At 35.7% G+C, this 21397-nt stretch overlaps 1 protein-coding gene across 4 annotated transcripts in view; it reads left to right on the forward strand.

The window, feature by feature from the left end:
- ADAMTS6 (ADAM metallopeptidase with thrombospondin type 1 motif 6) overlaps positions 1 to 21397 on the forward strand; it is a 143162-nt gene that overhangs the window by 55860 nt on the left and 65905 nt on the right. For all 4 annotated transcript variants that reach the window (XM_071425335.1, XM_071425338.1, XM_071425339.1 and 1 more), the window contains exons 8-10: positions 2489 to 2532; positions 5992 to 6097; positions 18768 to 18914. In XM_071425335.1, coding sequence (XP_071281436.1) covers positions 2489 to 2532; positions 5992 to 6097; positions 18768 to 18914 — 297 coding nt within the window. The remainder of the gene's footprint in view (positions 1 to 2488; positions 2533 to 5991; positions 6098 to 18767; positions 18915 to 21397) is intronic.

Below are 21397 nucleotides of genomic sequence, written 5' to 3' on the forward strand. Positions count from 1 at the left end.
TGAAGGTTCAAAATAAAGTTATAAGAAGTGGTGTCAAAACAAAAAAAAAAAAAAAAAACAAGTTAGTCTGTTTTTAAATCATATAGAGAAGCAAATGAGGAAGCAGGCAATTTGGTTCATAAGAATGCTGTGAGCTTTCAGACAAATCACAAGGAGAAACCATTCATATGAAAGTAATATGATGAAGAAATGGAGCTGGAAGATGATGTAGATAAAGTAAGTCATTAGACTGAAATCTTTTCCAAAAATTCAAAAAATTTGTTCTTGGGAAACTGGGGGCTAGGAGAGTGCATGAATATCCTTACAGGAAATTAATCATCGTCTATAAAATTTGAATATTTAGTGATGGCTTATTTAGAACATGTCACTACCTAGGTATGTTCTTGAAGAAATAATTGGTGTATTGGAAAATAAAGTTATCTTTTCCATAGTTTTATTATCTAATTTAAGTTTCATTATCATCACATTGTCTTAAAAATGCTAGGTTATGCACAATGAAGAACACACAGTTCCCAGCAGAAACTGAAGAATGCCGTGGTTTTTGTTTTTCAAAAATATAACAGAAGCAAAGGACTTAATTTATATAATTCTCTCCTGTCACAGTTCTTTGTGAAACTCAGCCTAAGGTGAGGAGTAACTTCAGATTCATACCTGTAGGACAATATTTTGATTCAGACCATCAGGAAAGTTTTCAGCTCTGCTGAAGTCAATGAAAACATTTTACTTGAGTTGAGTGGAATTGCCTATATTCTCAAGCATCCATTTTATCTAAGGATGTATGTCTTCAGTTGTTTTTCCTTACTGCCATTGGATATTAAAAAGCAGAAAACCTGTGTATTTCAGAGACTTTTTTCCATTCAGTTCTCAACTATGTTCTAAAGAATTTAGCTAGGGTTTTTCTCACTAAACAAGACTGAGCCATCTGCTTTCTCTGAGGAACAGATTTTGCTTGAACTTCAATAGGATTAGGTTCAGACACTCTCATGAACACAGAAAGAAGAAGTTTGGTTCCTTAATTATGTAAAAGGCAGGAAAAGTTCAGTAAAAATCCTTCCTTTACTCGAATCCCTGTCATCTTGGAACTTAGGGACATTTCAAGAGAAATAAGAATGCTTTTTTATAAGAATGTTTTCTATAAGACTGCTGATTTGGTTACCTTCTCCTCCTCCAGACAGCAAACAGGAAATCAGTGCACATTTGAACCACCTTGATGAAATTAATGCACATGAATATTTAAGTTCAAAATCATAGCTTAATCTCACAAACTGCTCCACACTCAGTTCCCTTTAAAAATCAAAGGAATTCCATGTGGTCACAGCAGTCTGCATGCATAGAGAGTTTACTGGATTTGTTCCAAATTTTAAGCTTTGTTATTTTGTCCATGGATTTGGCTTGCAGACAGACCATAACTCTTTTAGCAGTGTAAGGTATATATCTTGTGATCAGACTCCTATATGATAGCAGTCCTTACAGTATTTTTAGCAGACAATGTCTGGTGGCCCAAAATTAGTAACTATTTGGGTTTAAAATTAAAGCATAAAGATGGTATATTTTCATGTTTTTTTTCATTTGGCTTTCTAAAGAGTAGAAATTATTCTGAAGCATAGTATGCTTCAGAAATAAAGGAAGTCAATATAAATCCTTGAAAATAAATAGCATTGTGGGAGTGTACTTTTATCACTATCCATATTATAGGATTGCATATTCAAAATATGAAGGTGTAATTAATGAATTGACTGCTGCATGACCACTGCTATTTTAAAAGCTATGCCACAGAAAACATTTTAATTTCATGCTAGCTCCAGATATTTACATATTAACCACACAAAAACTCATTAGCTTCTGTGTTTCAAAGATTATATCTACAATGACAAAAATTTTCCTTTAAGGAAATATTTCAGCTTTTTGCAGAATTGGTTTTCATTTTATGTTGTTAGCACATATTCTTAGGATACACTGTAATTATGGAAGGATAATGAGAATGGCACTATAATGACAGTTGATAAGATGTTTTTAAAAAATGGTATAATAATTAAGGATTCAGTTTTTTAAATGGAACAAAAGACTAAGTAGTACAACTTACACTTAATATTGTTTAGTTGATAAGTGTGAGACCATAGGAGGCTTCCAATTATGCTGGATAAGTAAAACTTAGGGTTTAAGAATCAGTAGCAGTCTGTAGCCATGCTGCTGTAACTTCATAAGAGAGTGGTAGACTGCTTTATGGAGCTGGTGATTACAAAGATCCACTTTAACCATTTTTTTCTTGCTGGCAGGTGTCCCACTGGCCTGAGGCCAGCGGCTGTGAGTGTACTGCAGCTTGTGGTTTACACCAGAGTGTAGAAAAGGCCGACACCAGCTGGCTGCACATAATTAAACTGATTGCGGTCTGACAACTTGGACTATGATACAGATATGTGATAAATATACAAAGTATCTTACAAACCTGATTCACTGACATACTTTATCTACTTTTTTTTCTTAACAGATATGATATCTGCACTTATAAAAACAAGCCTTGTGGAACACTGGGTAAGATTATAAAGAGAAATTTCAGCTCATATTTGCTGTTTCCTGGCTTTATACTTAGCTATTGGTTTATTGACTGATTACATCTTTTTAAGTTTGTACTTTCAAAGTTTTGCAGTTTTATAAACATGAAAAATAAAAATAATCTAGGTGGATTTTGGATTTGATATATTGCTGGGAGTTTGAATTGTGTGAGCTGGTGCTGTGTATTTCATCACTGACAGCTGTAATACTGATAAAACCTATGACTCAATTTTACTTCTTACAGAAGAGAACTTGCTGTTTGTTTCCATTTACTGGTGTCCATAATCTAAAAAAAACAGAAGTAAAAATCCTCAGGAAGGTTATAAAACTACCCCCATAAACCTTACAAAAGGAATGGACTCTGAGGTTTACACTATCGCCATGCTGTACACAGCAAGTACAGCTTCATGTTTTTCCTTTCACAGACTTAGAAAAAAAAAGTACAGTTATAGAAAATACAATAACATTGAAACTACTTAAAACAGTACTTTGAGAATGGAGAAGTGCACACGTCAACCTTAGATTAAGGATGGAGAGCTATTGTTCTCTCCATTCCTAAATGTCACCAGTAGTTATTTACTACTATAAATAACTATAGATGACCTGTAGTATAGGTTGTTGCCTCCAATGATGCTCTAACATATAAAGGGAATGTTCTTCAAAGATTAACATAGTACTTGTTTAGATTTTGTTTTCAGTTTGCATCCTTTCATAAGCCTCTTTCTTGAAGGTGATTAAAGACAAAATTCTAATTCAGCTACTTCATATTATTAACACTTTTCTCATTCTGAATTCATGATGTATTTGCTTCATCTTTCCCTATATTACTGTATATCACTATTACTGATAGCCTTAACCCATGTTAATTTTTTCTGTAAGTCTCTCACAAGTCAGTACAATGCTTCTGGCAAAGGGGTGTAGTTTACATGGGGAAAGGTACCAGAATTTTGCCTGCTATAAACATAACAAAACCCACAGCATGCTTTAGTAAAAGGCAAATCATGATGATGAATTTCCAAATGTAATTGATTTTATTTGACATTGGAGGTCATGAAACTGAAGAGATGATGTCTTAGAAGTGGCTTTGCAAGTGTTAAAAAAGAAAGGTTGAAAGAGAATACATTCATGCATGAACTATCTGATATTTTTACTTTTGACACAGATCATTAATGTACTAACTCTTACCCTATCAGATTTTGGCATAAAGGCAAATTTTGCTTCACTTGAATCCAGTGTAACAGAGGATAGATTTGGCAAATATTTTATAAAACAAAAAGTTTAATTAAAAACAAATTAAAAATAAGAGTCACATATGGTATCAGTTCCAACTTACTGTTATAGGGGTCTTGGCAACTAAACCATGACAATTTTTCTGCATTATAGGCATTGAATTGGAGAAAAGACTAGGCCCTGTAGTCCTCTTTTGCAAGGCATTTGATATGCTTAAGTTGTACTGACATCCAATAACTAAAGTTAATCATATATATAAAGGAGTCTGTGAAAAAAGCCACAGAGAGGTCTCAGAAGGTCAAAAGAAACCTGAATAATTGGTATTCTAGGAAGAGACAGAAGTAGAAGATTTCATGTGGCATAAACATCTGTATCCTATTTCAGACACCTGAGGCAGGGAACCTGTCATGGAACCCCTTAGAAAAGATCTCAGACATCTGTGCAGTGTGTCTGTGGCTCCGGTGAAGGACAAGTCCTTTTAAAGTCTGAGTCACTGACTGAGTTCTTAGCTTGATCTCTATCACTTTCTGCAAGCATGGTATGGAGTTATTTTACTTTGATCTTCTCATTTGCTGAAGCAAGTCCTCAGTTATAAGACCTGAAGATGGAGATGACTTTATCATTCAAATACAGTGGACTTTGCAGGGGAGCATGATAGTTGTATATATATGTATTGCCATGTTTTCTTCAGAATTCTTCAATTTGAACACCATGGGTGAACTATAATTATTGCATTTTTTGCAGGTTCCACACTGCAAACTCTCCAGACACACATTGTCAGCTTTTGCCCACGTCAATTTGGATATCAGAGTGGTTTTGCTGTGTCCCAACTAGATTTGTTTGGGAGAAAACATAGAACAGATACCCCCCAAATGCTCTACATGTGCCTACAGGAAACCTGAGATTGCCCATGGGGTGTGTTCTCATGATACCCCAGCAATATTTTTTCCCTTCAGGAAGCTTTGAGTCACATGTGTAGTAATGTTCTGCCTACAGGATTCAACTAGTCCAGAATGGCCAAATCAGCATGCAAAGATATGTGAAGAGCCCCAACTTCTGTGCTTCACTGTGCTGATCCACTCCTATGTCTTCAAATTAATTGCTAATGTGGATACAACAGGAAGCACTTGTCATATTATGACTTCCTTACTGTTAGTCCAAGTAGAATAATTTGAATCCCCTACTCATATAAATAGTTTGCTTTCTCTCTTCCCCACTGCTTGTTCCATTCCCCTCATCTCTTGACCAAAGTTAAGTTTTTTCAATTTTTTTGGGTTGTTTGGATTTTCTTTCTTTGTTTATTTATAAAGTATTATTTTTTCTGGTTTTTTTTTGTGGTTTTTTTTTTTGTTTGTTTGTTTGTTTGTTTTTTTTTTTGTAATGTAGTTAACTCAGCAGGTAACTTCCTTAAAGAAACGTTTACTGCTTCTTTCAGATCAGAAATTCTAGGGGAGAAATATGTTAAATAAACCTGATGTTTAAAGCTTTCTCTAGTGGCACTAAATTATGACTGCACTATGTTCTGTAATAATCTATTGCTGCAAAATGTGTAAGATACAGAAGAGCCATAGTCAGTTAGTGCCAGTAGTGTCCTCTCTCTGAAGAAAGTTTTTAAAAGCCCTTGTAGCACAATAAGGTTTTAATGCCAGAAGATAATGGGTGATAAATGGAAAAGACTTCCATGCTTAAATACTTGCTTGTTATTAACATGTCTCCTCTCTTTTCACTGATGCATTCAGTTTTGTTTTTTTAATTTTTTTAACGTACTATGTGAGATTTTTCATAGCTAAAAAAGTTGCTTGTATGTTTTTATGAACCCACTAAACTTAAACAGATTTCTTTAGAAAAATAATGTGGATACATTTTGCTTTCTTCAGGCACAAGAATGTTAAAATAGAAATACTTTCTTGAATTCCCTCTCCTGGCTCAAGTTACTAGGTGGTCCCAAGTTACCAGAAGTAAAATTTATAAATCTAACCCCTAGTCTAGACATTTTCCAGCACTGACTGCAGTTCAAAAAATATTAATGTCTAGCCGGCAAAGTGAAATTCCCCCCAGTGATTTTGCAAATGACTAGAAAGTTAACCTTTTGCCAACTGCTCCTTCTGTGCATAGAAGTTATTAAAAAGAATCTAGGCATTTATAACTAGGGCTTTTAAGACTGAAACACCTTGGCATGACCCTTTGTGTCTCCTTCTGTTTATTCAGGCTTGGCCTCTGTGGCTGGAATGTGTGAGCCTGAAAGGAGCTGCAGCATTAATGAAGATATTGGCCTAGGTTCAGCTTTTACCATTGCACATGAGATTGGTCACAAGTGAGTGAGTTTAAAATAAGAATACATTTTAATTTACCACCTCTTTAATGTTAGTTAATAATCAGTATAATTTTTTTTCCTTGATCATTATCTATTCTGATGTTCCACGTTTCTGTATATGGTATTCATGAGTAGCGTTTCATTTTATTTAGTATGTATTACCAGGGGCTTTAAATTTAGAACTGAAGACTCATTGTATACCCTTTGATTTCAGATTCCAGTTAAATCTGTCCTTCTGAGACTTGACTCACAACCTTCCTACTCTGTTTAATATTTTTAAATATTTGGCTTTGAAAATATTTTCTCCCCCATTACTTATTTTTGCCTTTCTTTATGAAAGAGAAGTGGTTAAAAGGTAAATTTTTTTTTTTATTTTTATTTTTTCTTTATTATAAGTCAAACTACTATCATTGAAACATTGATTCTGTTGTCAATATTGATATGCTTTAAGTCCTCTTTCACTCGAGAATGATTTATATAAAACAGGCATAGAGAAGTCAGCATCACTTGTTACATTTGAAGTATTAGCATATAGTTTTAAAGAGTATGTTGTTATGACACTGATAAAATCTGAGTAATATTTGAGAATATTTGAGAATATCTGAGAAATATTTCAGGCCTCCCATCAAAAGACAGCACTCTTAGTACCATGTGATGATTCTAAAAAGACTGGGCACTTTCTTTTACCAAGATTTTTTTTTTTATGTACATGGGTTGAACAATACAGAGTTATGGTTGACATGCTTTTCCACCCATTAGTGGATGGAACTGTTGAAAGTTCCAGTGTGGACTGAAATGAAAGCTAGCAATCTGCTGATCAAAAAAAGGAGTTGGAAGTAAACAGTTAATTTTAGCCCACCTATTATATTTGATAATGACCAGGCAACTATGCTCTCGTCTATATTATGTATGAAAAAGCCCTTACACATGTAGTGTAGATGAGTTTTGGAATTCCAAAGCAATTGTATAAGAGCTGAATAATAATAATAATTTAAAAATACATGTAATAACTTCCCCCATCTTCCTTCCTTCCTTCCGCCACTTCCTTCCGCCACTTCCTTCCTCCCCTCCCCTCCCCTCCCCTCGCCACCTGCATTCCTTCTTGAAGAAAGAGCTCCTCCAATCACTAAATATTAATAGTTCTCAAATTCCTGTAAATAAAATTTTGTATTGTATAGGTGACCTTGCTGTGAATTTGTCACATATATAACAAAACCCCCAATCTTCCAATAAAGTATTTTCATTCTAATTCCTATGTCATACATCTACATATTCATGGAATCACAGAATTACTAGGGTCGGAAGGGACCATCTTGAGTGAAACTTCTTGTGCTTTAGTTTTTGTCTCCTTGTCCTGTTTCTGGGCACCACTGGGAAGAGTCTGGCACCATCCACTTGGCATCTGCATTTGAGATATTTGTATATGTTTTGTACATAATATTTCCCCACAAAAGTATTTAATATATGCAGCAATTTTATCATGCAAAGATGGCATGATGACCAAAATTTGCTTGAAGAGCTTGGACTGGTTAGAAACTGAAAAAAATCCCAACATATAATGATAGCATATATTCTGTGATCATAGGAATTTTTTTATCATTGTTTTTTTCTTTGTCTTCTTGTATATAAGGTATTTTAAAATTCTGAAATCTCAGCTCTTTGAGGCTTCTAGCTAATTCTTGAGATGGCATGATATGTCAAATGCTAATTTGATAAGATGCAGAAATAACATTCCTTTAGCTTTTATACAAGTTTTTTTGTAAAAAATCTTCAAATTTATGATTTGTGGTAGCCACATCACCTGTCATTCTACCCATGCGGTGACAGAATGCCTCTACAAATGTCAAAGTTGTTGTTTCCTCTCAATCTCCTAGTTTCCAGTACCTACTAGACATTACTTGCATGTGTGAGTAAAAGAATTGTTTCTGAGAGCCTTATAAACATTTTTCTTTGGCTGTACCTCTTTTCAGACTTAGAATAGGAAATTGAGTTCATTGTTAAGTGAAAAATAGAAGCATTTTAAGGACATACCTACATTGAATATGTAACATACAACAAAAGAGTGCTCAATTACACAGAATCACAGAACGGGTCAGGATGGAAGGGACCACAGTGTCATCTGGTCCAATCTCCCTGCTCAAGCAGGGTCATCCTAGAGCACATGGGACAGGTGGTACCCAAATTGTTCTTGAATATCTCCAATGAGGGAGACTTTACAACCTCTCTGGGTAATCTGTTCCAGTGCTCACTCACCTGCATGATAAAGAAGTTCTTTCTCATGTCCAAGTGAAACTTCCTGGGCATCAGTTTCTGTCCTATCACTCAGCATCTCTGAGAAGAGCCTGGCTTGGTGCCTCCCATTCCTATACCTACAGGCACTGATGAGGTCCCCTCTCAGTCATCTCTTCTCAAGGCTGAAGGGACCCAACTGCCTCTAAGCCTTTCTTCATAAGAGAGGTGCTCCAGACCTGTAATTATCTTCACACCCCTCTGCTGGACCCACTCCAGGAGCTCCATGTCTCTCTTGTCCTGAGGAGCCCAGAACTGGACACAGCACTCCAGGTGAGGCCTCACCAGGGCTGAGTACAGGGGCAGGATCACCTCCCTCCACCTGCTGGCAATGCTCTTCCCAATGCCCCCCAGGATAGCTTTGGCCTTCTTGGCCACCAGGACACACTCTGGCTCATGGAAGCTTCTTGGCCACCAGGACCCCCAGGTCCTTCTCCACAGAGCTGCTCCCCAGCAGGGCAGCCCCAGCCTGTGCTGGTGCCTGGGGCTGTTCCTCCCCAGGTGCAGGACCCTGCACTTGCCCTTGCTGAATTTCAGATGTCCATCTCTCCATCTTCTTTGTCCATCTCTCCAATGTGCCGAGGTTCTTCTGAAGGGCTGCATGGCCCTCCGGGGTATCACCTACTGCTTCCAGCTCTGTGTCCTCAGTGAATGTGCTGAGCAGGCATCTGCCCTTCATTCACCTCTTCATCCATATGACTGATGAATTGACACATAAAAATATGTACAAGTAGTGAGGAACAAAAAGTGAGCAAAAAGAAATAATGCCCCCCCCTCAAATAAATATTTAATAGAAGGTATGACTGAACATTATAATCACAATCAGACTATCAGTCTTTTAATTTTCAAGGAGAAATGCTTTTCTGGATAGCTTTCTAATTAGCTTAGAATGGGACAATTGCACTTTGAAAGATCATGTTTTTACTAATTGTATAGTTGCTATGGAATACTGAGTTTTTAAAAATACTTTTGAATTGAAGATCAAAATTCTTTAGTGATTAAAAGAGAACAATTATGATAATACAATTTTTTGATAGATTATCCACAGTTTCTCCAAAATTCAATTTATAAGCTTCCCTGAGGAAGCAGCTCAACTTGTTGTTAGTACTTTATTGAATTATACAGTGATGAGAAGGCATTAGATCTTCAGTATGAATTCCTGTATATCATAGTGTGTTAAATTTAACACTTTTAACCTTGTATTGATTCAAATTAGTTCAATTTGATTGAAGAATAATAGGGAAGTACTTCTTGAAACCTTAAAGGAACTGGTAGTCTGATTGTAATAGTCAGTCATACTTTCTGTTAAATAGTTACAGTTTTTTAAAAAAAAAATTTTTGGCTTCCATTCCTTACCACTTACACTGTTCATATGTATATAACCCAGTTTTGGTACTGTTCAGCTGTGTGAGCAGTTCAGGCTCATTACCAGCTGTTTTTATTGAAGATGGTGGTACACAGTGATAGTTTCTTTCTTGAGGGCATAAACAATGGAGAAACTAACATTTTATGATTGTTTCTCCCTAGCCATGATTCAGAGAGCCTTGTATTACTCTTAGTACTTCTGTGAATTAGATAAAATTAAAAGTTGGCCCTTCAGACTTCAGAACAATTTCTCTAGAAAACTGAATTTTATGTTTGACATACAGAATGTCTGCTTTCCTACCATCATATATTTCACACCAAAAATGCTTAAGATGTCTAATAAGCAAAAATCACAAACAGTAACTTCTTGTACCAGGAGTGAGAATTGAGTGTGTATCCCCTAAACTGTCAAAGTTTGACTTTTTCTCTTGGTGAAGAGAGGAACACTCCAGAAGAGTTAGGTGGCTTTCTGCTCTATGCTTTTATATTTGGGTACATTCTAAAATGTCTAGCTTGTCCTATACATGCTGTAAAGCATATTTAGTTAAACTGGTAAGGAATTCCAGATTCCACTGGAAGAGGTGTATCAGGAAAAGAAAGGTATTTTACCATTCACTGTTGCAGTTTTGTGGAGGAATTGGCTGAGATTTTGAAAGTGAAAAACAGAGTGAGAAAGAATAAACAGAATAAAAATGGGTTAACAAAGGAAATGTCAAAATATGAGGATAGTGGACTAGGCTTACGACAGAAAGTTGCCCATAAAACTTGGAGTAAGAAAATAATTTACTAATGACGGACAACCATTGAGGGCTGTAGGAGTAGATAAGATTGGTAGCTAAAATAGTTTTGGAAAAGTCGGAATTACCTTGACTTATAGATGATGTAATAACATTAAATTTGATAATTTGACCAAAAAAAAGTGAGAAATAATAAGAATATGCAGTCCAATTGACTAAATTGTCTTCAAAATGAAGAGCAGCGATACTCTCAAGCACACATTTAGTTCATGCAGCTAAAGTGTGCCTGCAGTTCTAGCACTTTTCAAAGTCTCTTTTCAGCCTGTATGCAAAATGAAAAATATTATGAATACCTCTCCTTCTATATGAGAAGGATGGTCTTCAGTGCTGGAGTAAATCTTGTAATCTGGTGGTACTTTCAGGAGGTGCTTCTCTGTACCTCATTCTTCAGTGACCAGTGAGCTTCCTGTCTGAGCAGTGCATTGGGTTTGCATGCCCAGGTTTTAGCAGCAGGCAGGCTACAAGGATGTCTTTTATGAGAAGCTGCCAGAAGTTTCCTCCATGTCCCACAGAGACAATGCCAAGAGACTCCAGGATGGAGTGACAATGGTAGGACAGTGGGCCCATCAGTGACAGTGGTAGGGTTTCTGGGATAACACATTTTAGGAAAGGGATAGAAAAATTGCTATACAACAACAGCTAGAAAAGATGAGAGAGAATATGTGTCATAAACAACTCTGCAGACAGCAAGGTCACTGAGAAGGCAGCCGAGCTGAGGTACCCCTGGTGCAGACCATGGTGAGCAGCTGTGCCCCTGCAGCCATGGAGGAGCACAGGGAAGCAGAGATCCACCTGCAGCCCATGGAGAGCACCCTGTTTGGGGCAGGTGGATGCCTGAAGGGAGGCTGTGACCCTGTGGGAGGCCTGTGCTGGAGCAGGGTCCTGGCAGGGCTTGTGACCCTGTGGAGAGAGAAGCCCATGCTGAGGAGGTTTGCTGGTAGGACCTGTGACACCATGGGGGACCCACACAGGAGCTGGCTGTGCCTGGAGGACAGGACCCACGCTGGAGCAGTTCATGAGCGACTGCAGCCCATGGGAAGGCCTCATGTTGAAGAATTTAGTAGAGAACTGTCTGCAGTGGGTGGGTGGGACTCCATGCTGGAGAAGGGAACAGTGTGAAGCAAAAGGAGCAGCAGTGATGTGTAATGACTGTAACACCCATTCTCCATTCAGGAGTAAATTTGGGGCTGGGAAGAAGGGATGGATGGGTGAAAGTTGTTTTAAGATTTAATTTTTATTTTTCATACTCCTACTCGGATTTGATTGGTAATAAAATCAAGCTGAATTCATCAAGTTGAATCTATTTTGCCCATGATGGTAATTGATGAGCAGTCTCTTCCTGTCCCTATTTCAACCCACAAACCTTTCCTGATATTTTCTCTGTCCTGTCCAGTTGAGGAAGAGAGGAGCAGGCACCTGGCATTCAGCCAGGGTCAACTCACTACTATTAGTCAAACATCAGCTGCATTACAAGACTTTCATTTTAGTGAAAGTAACCTTCACTGAGAGGTTTTCTAGAAGAAATGCATGTCAAGGAATGTTTTGGACAACTAGAAAGAAAATACTCCAGTCAGAGATACTAGAGACACATATACCAAACTTAATAATAGCTTTTTCAAAACTAGTTGAAACACAGCTAGAATGAATTGTAAGAATGTCACCTCCTGTCACTTCTCTGGTTGATGCAGGTGTCATTGTTTTCTCTCAGATGATGATGTCTTCTGTCTTTAACTATGGCAGTCTCTCTCAAATCTACAGTGTATGAACACTTCAACAACAAACAGAATGCATATTCCTGCCAGAGGTCTAAGAGTGGTGGAGTTCAAATGGTGTGTATTTTTAGGGACAGTTTAACTATCTCTTTTAGTTTAAAAACCCCAAATCAAAACAAAATCCAACAAAATGAAATGAAACAAAATGAAACCAAACCAAACCAACCACAGAAACAAAAACTCCAATGAAACAAAACCAACAAAAACCATAACCAAAATGTGTCCACAAGCCATGTAAGACCATGCATAACTATTTCTCTCTCACTCCCCACCCTCCATCTCCTGCCCCTTTTCTTTGTTGCTAAAGGAACACTGTTTTATGTCTGCTTTTATAATGTTGCAGGTTTTAAAAAGTTTTCTTTGGGACTTCAGATTTAGTGACGTGCATATAAAATAAAATGTCATGAACAAATGGCAAAACCCCCCAATTCTGTGACATGTTTATATTTAAAATACCTTCCTATTTTAAAGTCTTTTAGAAAAGACTTTAAAAATTCTTTAAAAGTCTTTCTCTACATATCTGAAATACTATTTGAAGTTCAGAATTTGCAATACTAAAATAATTTTTCTAACATCAAAGCATTTTTATCAAGGAAACTGAACATTGTAGCACTTCACAGGTCTTAACAAAAGTACAAGAAGAATAAATGGGGATGAAGTGGAAGGTTATCATAACCTTCAGGGCATCTTGAATTTCCAAAGGACATCTGATCTCAGAAGTTTGCTTCCTGATTGGAGCCAATATTTTCCACTTTGACCTACAGCCTAAAGACCTGATGAATTTGCATTGTTGGCTTTGTGTAGCATAAAAGCCTTACTTGATGTTACTGTTGTGCCATGAAGGCTATGAAGCTATGGCAGTGTAGTCCAGGAGAAGTTTGTGCTCTGCTTTTTTGTAACAGTCTCACAGAAGTCTGTCATTTTCCCATAAGAATGTTCAGGTTTCTGAATGAATTCCATTGTTTTTTAGTAATTTAGAAATTGCTGTGCTTTTAAGAGCCTCATATGTTATTTAATACTAAATGATGCTCATTTATAAAAATTGTTGGTGGGGTGTTTGGTCATCATCCATAACTGAGAGAACAACTATATTTAGGAAGTAAATAGGAAAAATTATGATAGAAGTGTGCTAAAATTATGGCAGCTATGCTTTTTATAAACCTCCTATTATTGAATTAGTTTGTTTCCTAAGTATATTTCACCCAAGTTTAAAATTCTGCATTACTTCAAAATAAAGCATTAGGGATACTCCAAACCGCAGAATGATGTCCAAATGCAGGAAGTCAGTAGTTAATGTTAAAATCCATGTTAAGACATAGAAATAGAAAGTGAAGTAACTAATTAACCTTTATTCCTCCCTTCAGGAATATGTAGTGTTAGGTAGTTTCAATACATGCTATCAAAATGTTTGGATCCTAAAATTAAGAAAATTGATTTTTCGAGACAATACTTTTTGATTATTTTTCCCTTCATTTGTAATGTCATTTAACAGTAAATTTTAATTTTCATGCTGTTATGTAGATACAACCAATACTTTTATAACATTGGCTAAAATTATAGGGAGGGCTACATGGGAAGAGGAAAATTCTCTTTTAAGAGACAGTATGGGGGAAATATTTACAAGAGTAAAGAAAAAATGCTTACTTTTGTTACTGAGAAAGCATAAAATCTGATGATTGTAATGTCTCCAACATTTACCATAACCTCATAAAAATTGACAAATATTTCACTCCTAGTAGACACAAGAACAATTAATAAAATTACCATGTTCACATGGAAATTGTGCTTTGTTCCAAGTAGCTCATAGCTCTGATATTGTAGGGAAAAAAATTCTACTATTCTTTAATAGTAGTTTATGTTCAGATTCACCCACTTTTTGCTGAACAAAATAATGTTAAAACATGGTAGTTTTCCCTTTCTTCCCTCGTGTATTTTCTACTGACACTAAGAAAAAGCCATGCCTATATTTACAGAAGTAGGGAAGCTAACAGTTCTAATTTTTCAATGTAGGCCCTAAATAGACATTCTAAGCTATATGAAATACATATATAGATTTAAATTACACTTTTTAAACCATTACAAGAATAAGTACAATACAGTGGAAAATTGCTTAATACAAATTTTCTGAAAATTTTGGTCTCTAATATAATAAACTCAGTTTCTCCAAGCAAATTATGATTCACTAGGTCTTCTGTCAAATAGAAGAATACTTGCACAAGCATGCCCACACTGTGGCAGAGCTTTACTTTAGAAACTTTTAAAGTGTTTTTCACTGATACACTTTATGACTCCACTCTAGCCTTTACGTCAATCTCCATAAATGTTAGGTCAGTGTGAGACACTGGAGGAATTACTTGCAATGTACCTAGGGTCAAGATACTCACTTGAAAATAACCCATTTCACTCTTAGCATGTGTCTTCACCTCCTAGTACAGATGATTAGTATCATCAAACCTCTTTAGGTGTAAGTTGCTTTTCTTTCTCTTAGGAGAAGGATGCCAATTCTTTATTGTGAGGATATGTACTTTTTGTACATATCCTCACAGTAAAGATGCTTCAGATAATGGACAAGGAGATCCAGTACTTGACTTTACAGTATTTCTCTTGCTTGTGTTCCTGTAACTTTTTTTCCTCACCTGACTCACAATTCTGTCTCTGGCACTCTTCTTCCTAATGCTGTTAAGTGGCAGAGCAACATAAACTGCTTAAAAAAGAAGGGTCAAATTCATGTAACTCATGAATTGGTAAGAAACAAAAAAGCCTAACATTCTCTATTGTATTTAAAGAAATGAAACAATCTGTGCTTTTCTGAATCCTCCAAGCCCTAAGAAAGCTAGGAAATTGTTTAATATGAAGATAATTAATACTTCAGCTGGATAGCAGAGATAATTGGTTGAGAAATAACATTTTACCTGAGTATCATTTTTAAGGTAACTTTGGGGCTAATAAAGTGCATGGAATACAAAATAGATCTCAGTGAAGAATATGGAGATGCATTCAGATTGGCGTGGATCTGTCTTTTCTGGATCTGAAGTGTCTAAGTAATACATAAGGACAGAAGCGTTCTGGCTGTTTCACAAAAATGACTGCTGTAATTTCATATGTATCAGCAATAAGTGTTTTGGCAGCCATAACCACCATTGTTTAGAACTACCAAACATATCAGTAACCAAATGAAACTGTAGGGACCTACCTGTAGTGATGGTTTTCTTGCAAGATAAAGGAAGGGCAGATAAGAAGTTTATATTCACATCCTTCCCTCTGCTTATACTCCAGGGTCTCTGCTTATCTATTGCCCTTTTATTCAATGCAGCTGACACTAGTTATCTCCCTGTGATTTTTGGGATTGGATCGTAAGTTGGATGCGTATTACAAATAATTCCCTCAGATAATTTTTTTCAGATATAATGAAAAACATATTGCCAAAGGAAAAAAAAAATATTCAGTTACAGATGTTAGTAAGTGAAACAAGGCAGTGAGCACTACTAGGATATACTGCTTTAGAATTTTTTAAGAAACATACAAACTAGAGATAACTTGCAGGAGAGTTTCAGTTATAATTTTAAAGTTCTTAAGTGTTCTTATTTTGCACAATTCTTTAATGTAAAGTAAGTGCTCTCCTGGAAATGAGGACCATTAGTGCATGAAAATGCAAGAGCTTCTGGGTTAAACATCCTACCTTGACATGGCAGGTGGAAAGATAACTTCATAGAATGACTTCTGTGTCAGCTGAGGAGATTTCAGTTTCTGCTCACCCATCTGGCTGTTCTTGTAAAATTATACTGATAGTTTTAGACAGGCTTTTTAAGCCAATGAAAGGAAGAAGTCTGTGTATTTTTAGTGAGCTTGAAAAAGGTAGGCAAATTATAACAGTGGCTCCACAAAGAATATTTTATGTTCCTTACTTTCTTCTCTACCTTTCCATGACAATCCAATTGCAAGCATGCTTTTGTAAAGACATAGTTTTAGTGTAATGATGGCCAAATATGACCAGCTTGTTCTGATGGAAATAAAACCGGTAATTTGGTCAGAAATGGGTTTCCATCTGCAATCCTGCCCACAGGAGGGCAAGTTACTAGACTGTAATGGCATGCTGCCACTACCATCTTTGGAAATGATGACAGTAGTTGTAAAACCCTTCTGCAAACATCAGAAAAAGTTACCTGCACCTCATGATCACATTCCTCTTAAATTCAGAAGCAAGGACAAGTAGAAAAGCCTTCTTGGACAGGGATGGATGATTTAGGAGAATGAATATTTATAAAGCATACTATTGGCTCATTGGAAAGACACTGATTGAGTTCCCATGTGCATCAGAAATTATGACTTCCATTCACAGACATGCTTTTTATCAGGCATATCACTGCCACTGTCACCAACATTGTCTTTTTCACAAGGAGAGCAGGTAGAAGGAAGGTTATTAAACTATGAAGTTTGTTCTTTTACTTATACAAAAAGTATAGTGCCAAAAGATAAAAATTTCATTTCCCAGAGAACTGAAGTCTGTAAGATTTTTAACAAATGGAATACGCTAACTAGAGATAAGCTGAACACAAGAATCATCCAAATAGTTTCTATAAAAGAGTAATTTATGGAGATTATTAAAAAAATAAGGTTTTCTGTTTTCAGAAATGGTACAGAGACATTTGAAAAAGGAATGTTTCTGTTTGAAGTACCCTAAATTCTAGGAAATAATTGCCACTGAGAACAGGTAAATAAAACATGTTTTTAATTGTAAAATTCTGGTTCAGTTTGTTGCACAGGACATCTAAATTCTTTCCTCTCCTAATACAAATGGATTTTGATAAGATCATAAGAAATGACACTGGTCTGAAAGTTTAATTGCATTATGTACATTTCTCAGATGAGTTGATTAAAGCTATGTTTTTTATAAGCAAGGGACATCCTTTATTTGATTATATAATAGTCTAAGGTGTCAGTTTGACTTTTGCGGTGTATAATACTGTATATGGCTTCTGCATTTGTGAGATACCACAAACTGAGCCAGACACATGTGGGCATTGCTGCAGAATATGTATTCCATAGGGACATATCCCATAGGTGAGGCAGCCATGCATTTTTGATAATGAAGTCCTTCCTGATCCTGTAGGAATCATCCATCCTTCACTGATATTCTTTTTTTTTGGAAGGAATGGTTGCCAACGCCTTTCACTTGTACGTTGTTATGATCATCTGAAGAGGTGAAATAGTACCCAGTATATTGAAATTCAGGGTAACATTAAACTCTTGGGGTATTATACCATATTCTGGAGCAATATGTTCAGATTAATATAACACAACTGCACTGATTTCAGTGAATAAAGTGTCGTGAGCTGGTATGAAGTGGTATTTTCAGCTGAACAAAGGTCAGTTTCTTTTCTTCTACTTCTTGTGTGTTCTTGCATCAGCCCTAAATGTTAACAGAAAATCAAAACTGAGTACCTCAATGCATTTGTTTTCCCGAATGATGAGTAAGAAATCAGAGAGTCAGTCCTTTTAGCATACAGAAGACTTCAAAGACAGACTTCTCTGTATGATTCTGGGAGTTCAGAATCTCAGTTTTGGCACTGTTTTAATCTGCCCCTCTGATTTTGTAAGCCTTTGGGAAGGAGTAAATTTGAATAAAGCTTAATATTTTAAAAAATAAGAAATGAGGGAACAAATTTTTCTCCCCAAGTGATTGAATGGAATTTGATCAAAGACTAAGAACGTGGAGTTTTATAATGATAAGAATAAGGATTATTTTATAATAAGAAGAATAAGGATTCTTTAGGATTTTTTTTACTAGGGTCATATAATTTTTCTTGAAAGTTAATTTCTTTCCTGAAAATCTCTTTTGGCCAAGTTCCATCCAGAGGTTTCTTATTTCATTTTCTGCTGATTTTTAATTGTCTTCATTTTGACATTCTTTGACAAAGCAAAGCTCTGACAGGAGGGATTCAAGTCCCTCTGTGAGTAGATACAGAGAGGGAGTGTCCATACGGGATGGTCCTAGGAATTGCAAAACCCATGTTCTACTTGAATTATCATTAGTTGCACTGTGCCTATATATAGTGTATTGTTACAGCAACAGTACCTATTCTTAGTCCTTTTTTACTAATCCAAGAGTCTGCACTATAATAAATATTCCATATCCAGGTACCATAACAAATAAAGGCTTGAGTGCTCTGTATTTGTCTTGCAATAATACTGTTATGTTTTCTTTAAAAGCTTTAGTAAACAAAATGCTTCCAAAAATCCATAAAAGGGAAGAGGGTTATGTCATTGTGCTGTATTATGAGACCTGAATAAATTAAACAGAACTTAACTGACTCTCTACTTTGGAGTTCTCCTGCACTGTGTTCTTTTAGGTCCAACGTGATTGCTGTAAAGGCGACATTATGTTTTATGCTATATATGATGCTGTAGAAAGGTAATGGGCTGTTTCTCTCCTATTCTTTTGGGCAGTTTTGGTATGAATCATGATGGAATTGGAAATTCCTGTGGGACCAAAGGTCATGAAGCAGCAAAGCTAATGGCAGCTCATATTACAGCAAACACCAATCCTTTCTCCTGGTCAGCTTGCAGTCGGGATTACATCACCAGCTTTTTAGAGTAAGTAATCTCTCAAGAAAAATGAGTTTTCAAAAAATTGACACCTTTTGGGATCAGTTGTAGCGATACACTGACCTGTTCTGATGGTTTACATTTTTATAATGAATAGACAGAAATACAGTGAGTCATTTAAAACTCTTTATTTCTGTAGAGCATTATTTCATTGTAATGGCAAAAGCTTCTTTTACTCCATTCACCACCTTAACAGTTCTCCACTGATTTTAATCTTCTCAAAAGATTCTAAAGTTCTGATCATACCTCATTACTTCATTAATCTGAGAGTGGGAAATAAAAGAGGGCAGGATTTATCTGTGGATCATGTTTTGTTAGCATACATAATGTGAGGAAATCTAATGAAGGGAAGATGGTCATAGCCCTGTTTGTTTTGCATTTAATTCTTCAGATATTTTTCATGCAATCTTGTGGGTTTTTATCTATCAATGTTCTTTGGTACTACGGGCGAGAATATAAAGATTATAGAAGAGGATGGCATAGATCTTTACATTAGTACCTTAAAATTCTGACAACCTCTACTTCTGTGGTGATTTTATCCAGAAGTAGCTTGCTACCTGAAATTTCAGTATGAAAAAAATCAGACAGTCAAAATAGGTCATTCACAGAAATGTATCAATATATACATTTATATATATTGATGATTCATAATGAAGCCTTGTATGTGTTTTAAATTTTGAAGACAAGTACATATAACCATGAGTTCACTGAGAACAGATTCTTAACAGATTTGTTTAGATGCTGAAAGATAGTCTTTATTGGAAGCAAATAACAGCTAGTTGGCAGCTTCAGTGTCATTAGTGCAATCATGCCCTTTAGAAATACAGGCTGTTCAGAAATTCGGACACTCTGCATTTTAAGAGAGGGACTTAAACCAGTCAATTGTCTAACCATGAGGCTACTAAGAAATTAGCATCTCCTTTTCTTTTAGGGATCTAACTTCAGAATAAGATGCTGTCTTCTGTATCTTTTCTGAAGGGACTCATCTAGACCCAAACCGTTAGATTTGTTCAAATGTAGTTTCCCTCAGGATGCAGAGAATCACTGACTTGGGCTGTCAAGGTGCTTGAACTTCTGTAGAGTCAGTGGGTAGACACTAACATTTAAGTATTGGTGCTATTCAGAGGAAGAAAACTTCTCATCAGTTACTGTAATAGGTTTAAGGCATTTTGTATCACACCTCTGAACCTTGCATCCACACAGTTTCATATACTGGCTATTTAAGATGAATATTTTAGTCTAAACTAAAGCAGTAAATGAGTAAATCATCCTTACCATATATGTGTGGTACAGATTTCTCACAATATAATTTCATTTGCTAAGGGGATATATATATGTATGTATTAATTTAACTCTAGGATTATTTTAAAAAAATATACATAGCTATTTTGTTTTATAATTACCAATTACTTATGTTAATTCAATGCTGTTCCTCTTAGTAGTCTCTCCTCTTTCTAGAATATCATTGCAGTCTGGTTTTAACTGTGAAAAAGAATATGGTTTTCATATATCTTCTGAGATTATTTCACAGCATGTAGTTTTAACTGTAAGCTTACTGTTCAGGTATTACTTTGTAGTATTTGAGAGCTTGTTCTTGTTACACCTCTGCTGTTCTCTGTCTCGTTTACTTCTATTTGTTGCTTCTCACCGAAAAACTAAATTTTGATCCCATAATTGTCTTGACAATGAGGACATAATTCAACATAAATTGAAGATGTATTTCTTATCTATGGATTTAAAGGAAAGGAACATGATAAAATTCTGTGGTGTGTGTTATTCTGCAAATGTAATAGAGCTGAACATTTGTTCATATGGTCCTGCACAGTTTCAAATTTTAGCCTGATGCATGCAGTGGTCTTTTGAATTTTTACTGCCAGTTAAAACATTTTTATCTTGAGCATTTTTACCCTTTTTTAAAAATTGATTTAGTTTATTATTTACTGTTAGCACCTCTATTATTCTTTTCCATTCCATAGGTTTGATTTATGTTTAATTTTGAAATCTGTGGGATGGCAGTGAAATTGTAGTTATATTGCTATAAAGCCAGAAGTACTCTGTTGATCTGGTTCCATAGTTCTAATCTCCTCAGGTTTTTTGAGATACTTCTCTATCATTGCCAGTGTTTGCAACTCTACTCAAATTACTACCAAAAATGAATTTCACAAAAATAATCATTACTGAAGATACTAAGTGATATTTGAACTAGAGAAAAACAACAACCTGTGCATAGGAGATTCAATGATAAATTATTTTTCATAATACTTCAGCTCTATTATTGTAACCTGGAATAAAGATGTTATTTTTTCTCAAAGCCATCTTGGACACATATTATGTTACACATTGCAATTTTTGTAGATTTTTCTGTTGTATAGAATACAGTGTTAAATATAACTTTAATATAACTTTTCTTTCATCTACTAATCCTGGAATCTGTTTTCAAAAATGTCAGATTTCTCAAACATGATCTATTC

The sequence above is a fragment of the Agelaius tricolor genome, unplaced genomic scaffold (assembly GCF_023055355.1).
Source record: "Agelaius tricolor isolate 1412-34295 unplaced genomic scaffold, bAgeTri1.0.p SCAF_4, whole genome shotgun sequence".
Classification (NCBI taxonomy): Eukaryota; Metazoa; Chordata; class Aves; order Passeriformes; family Icteridae; genus Agelaius; species Agelaius tricolor.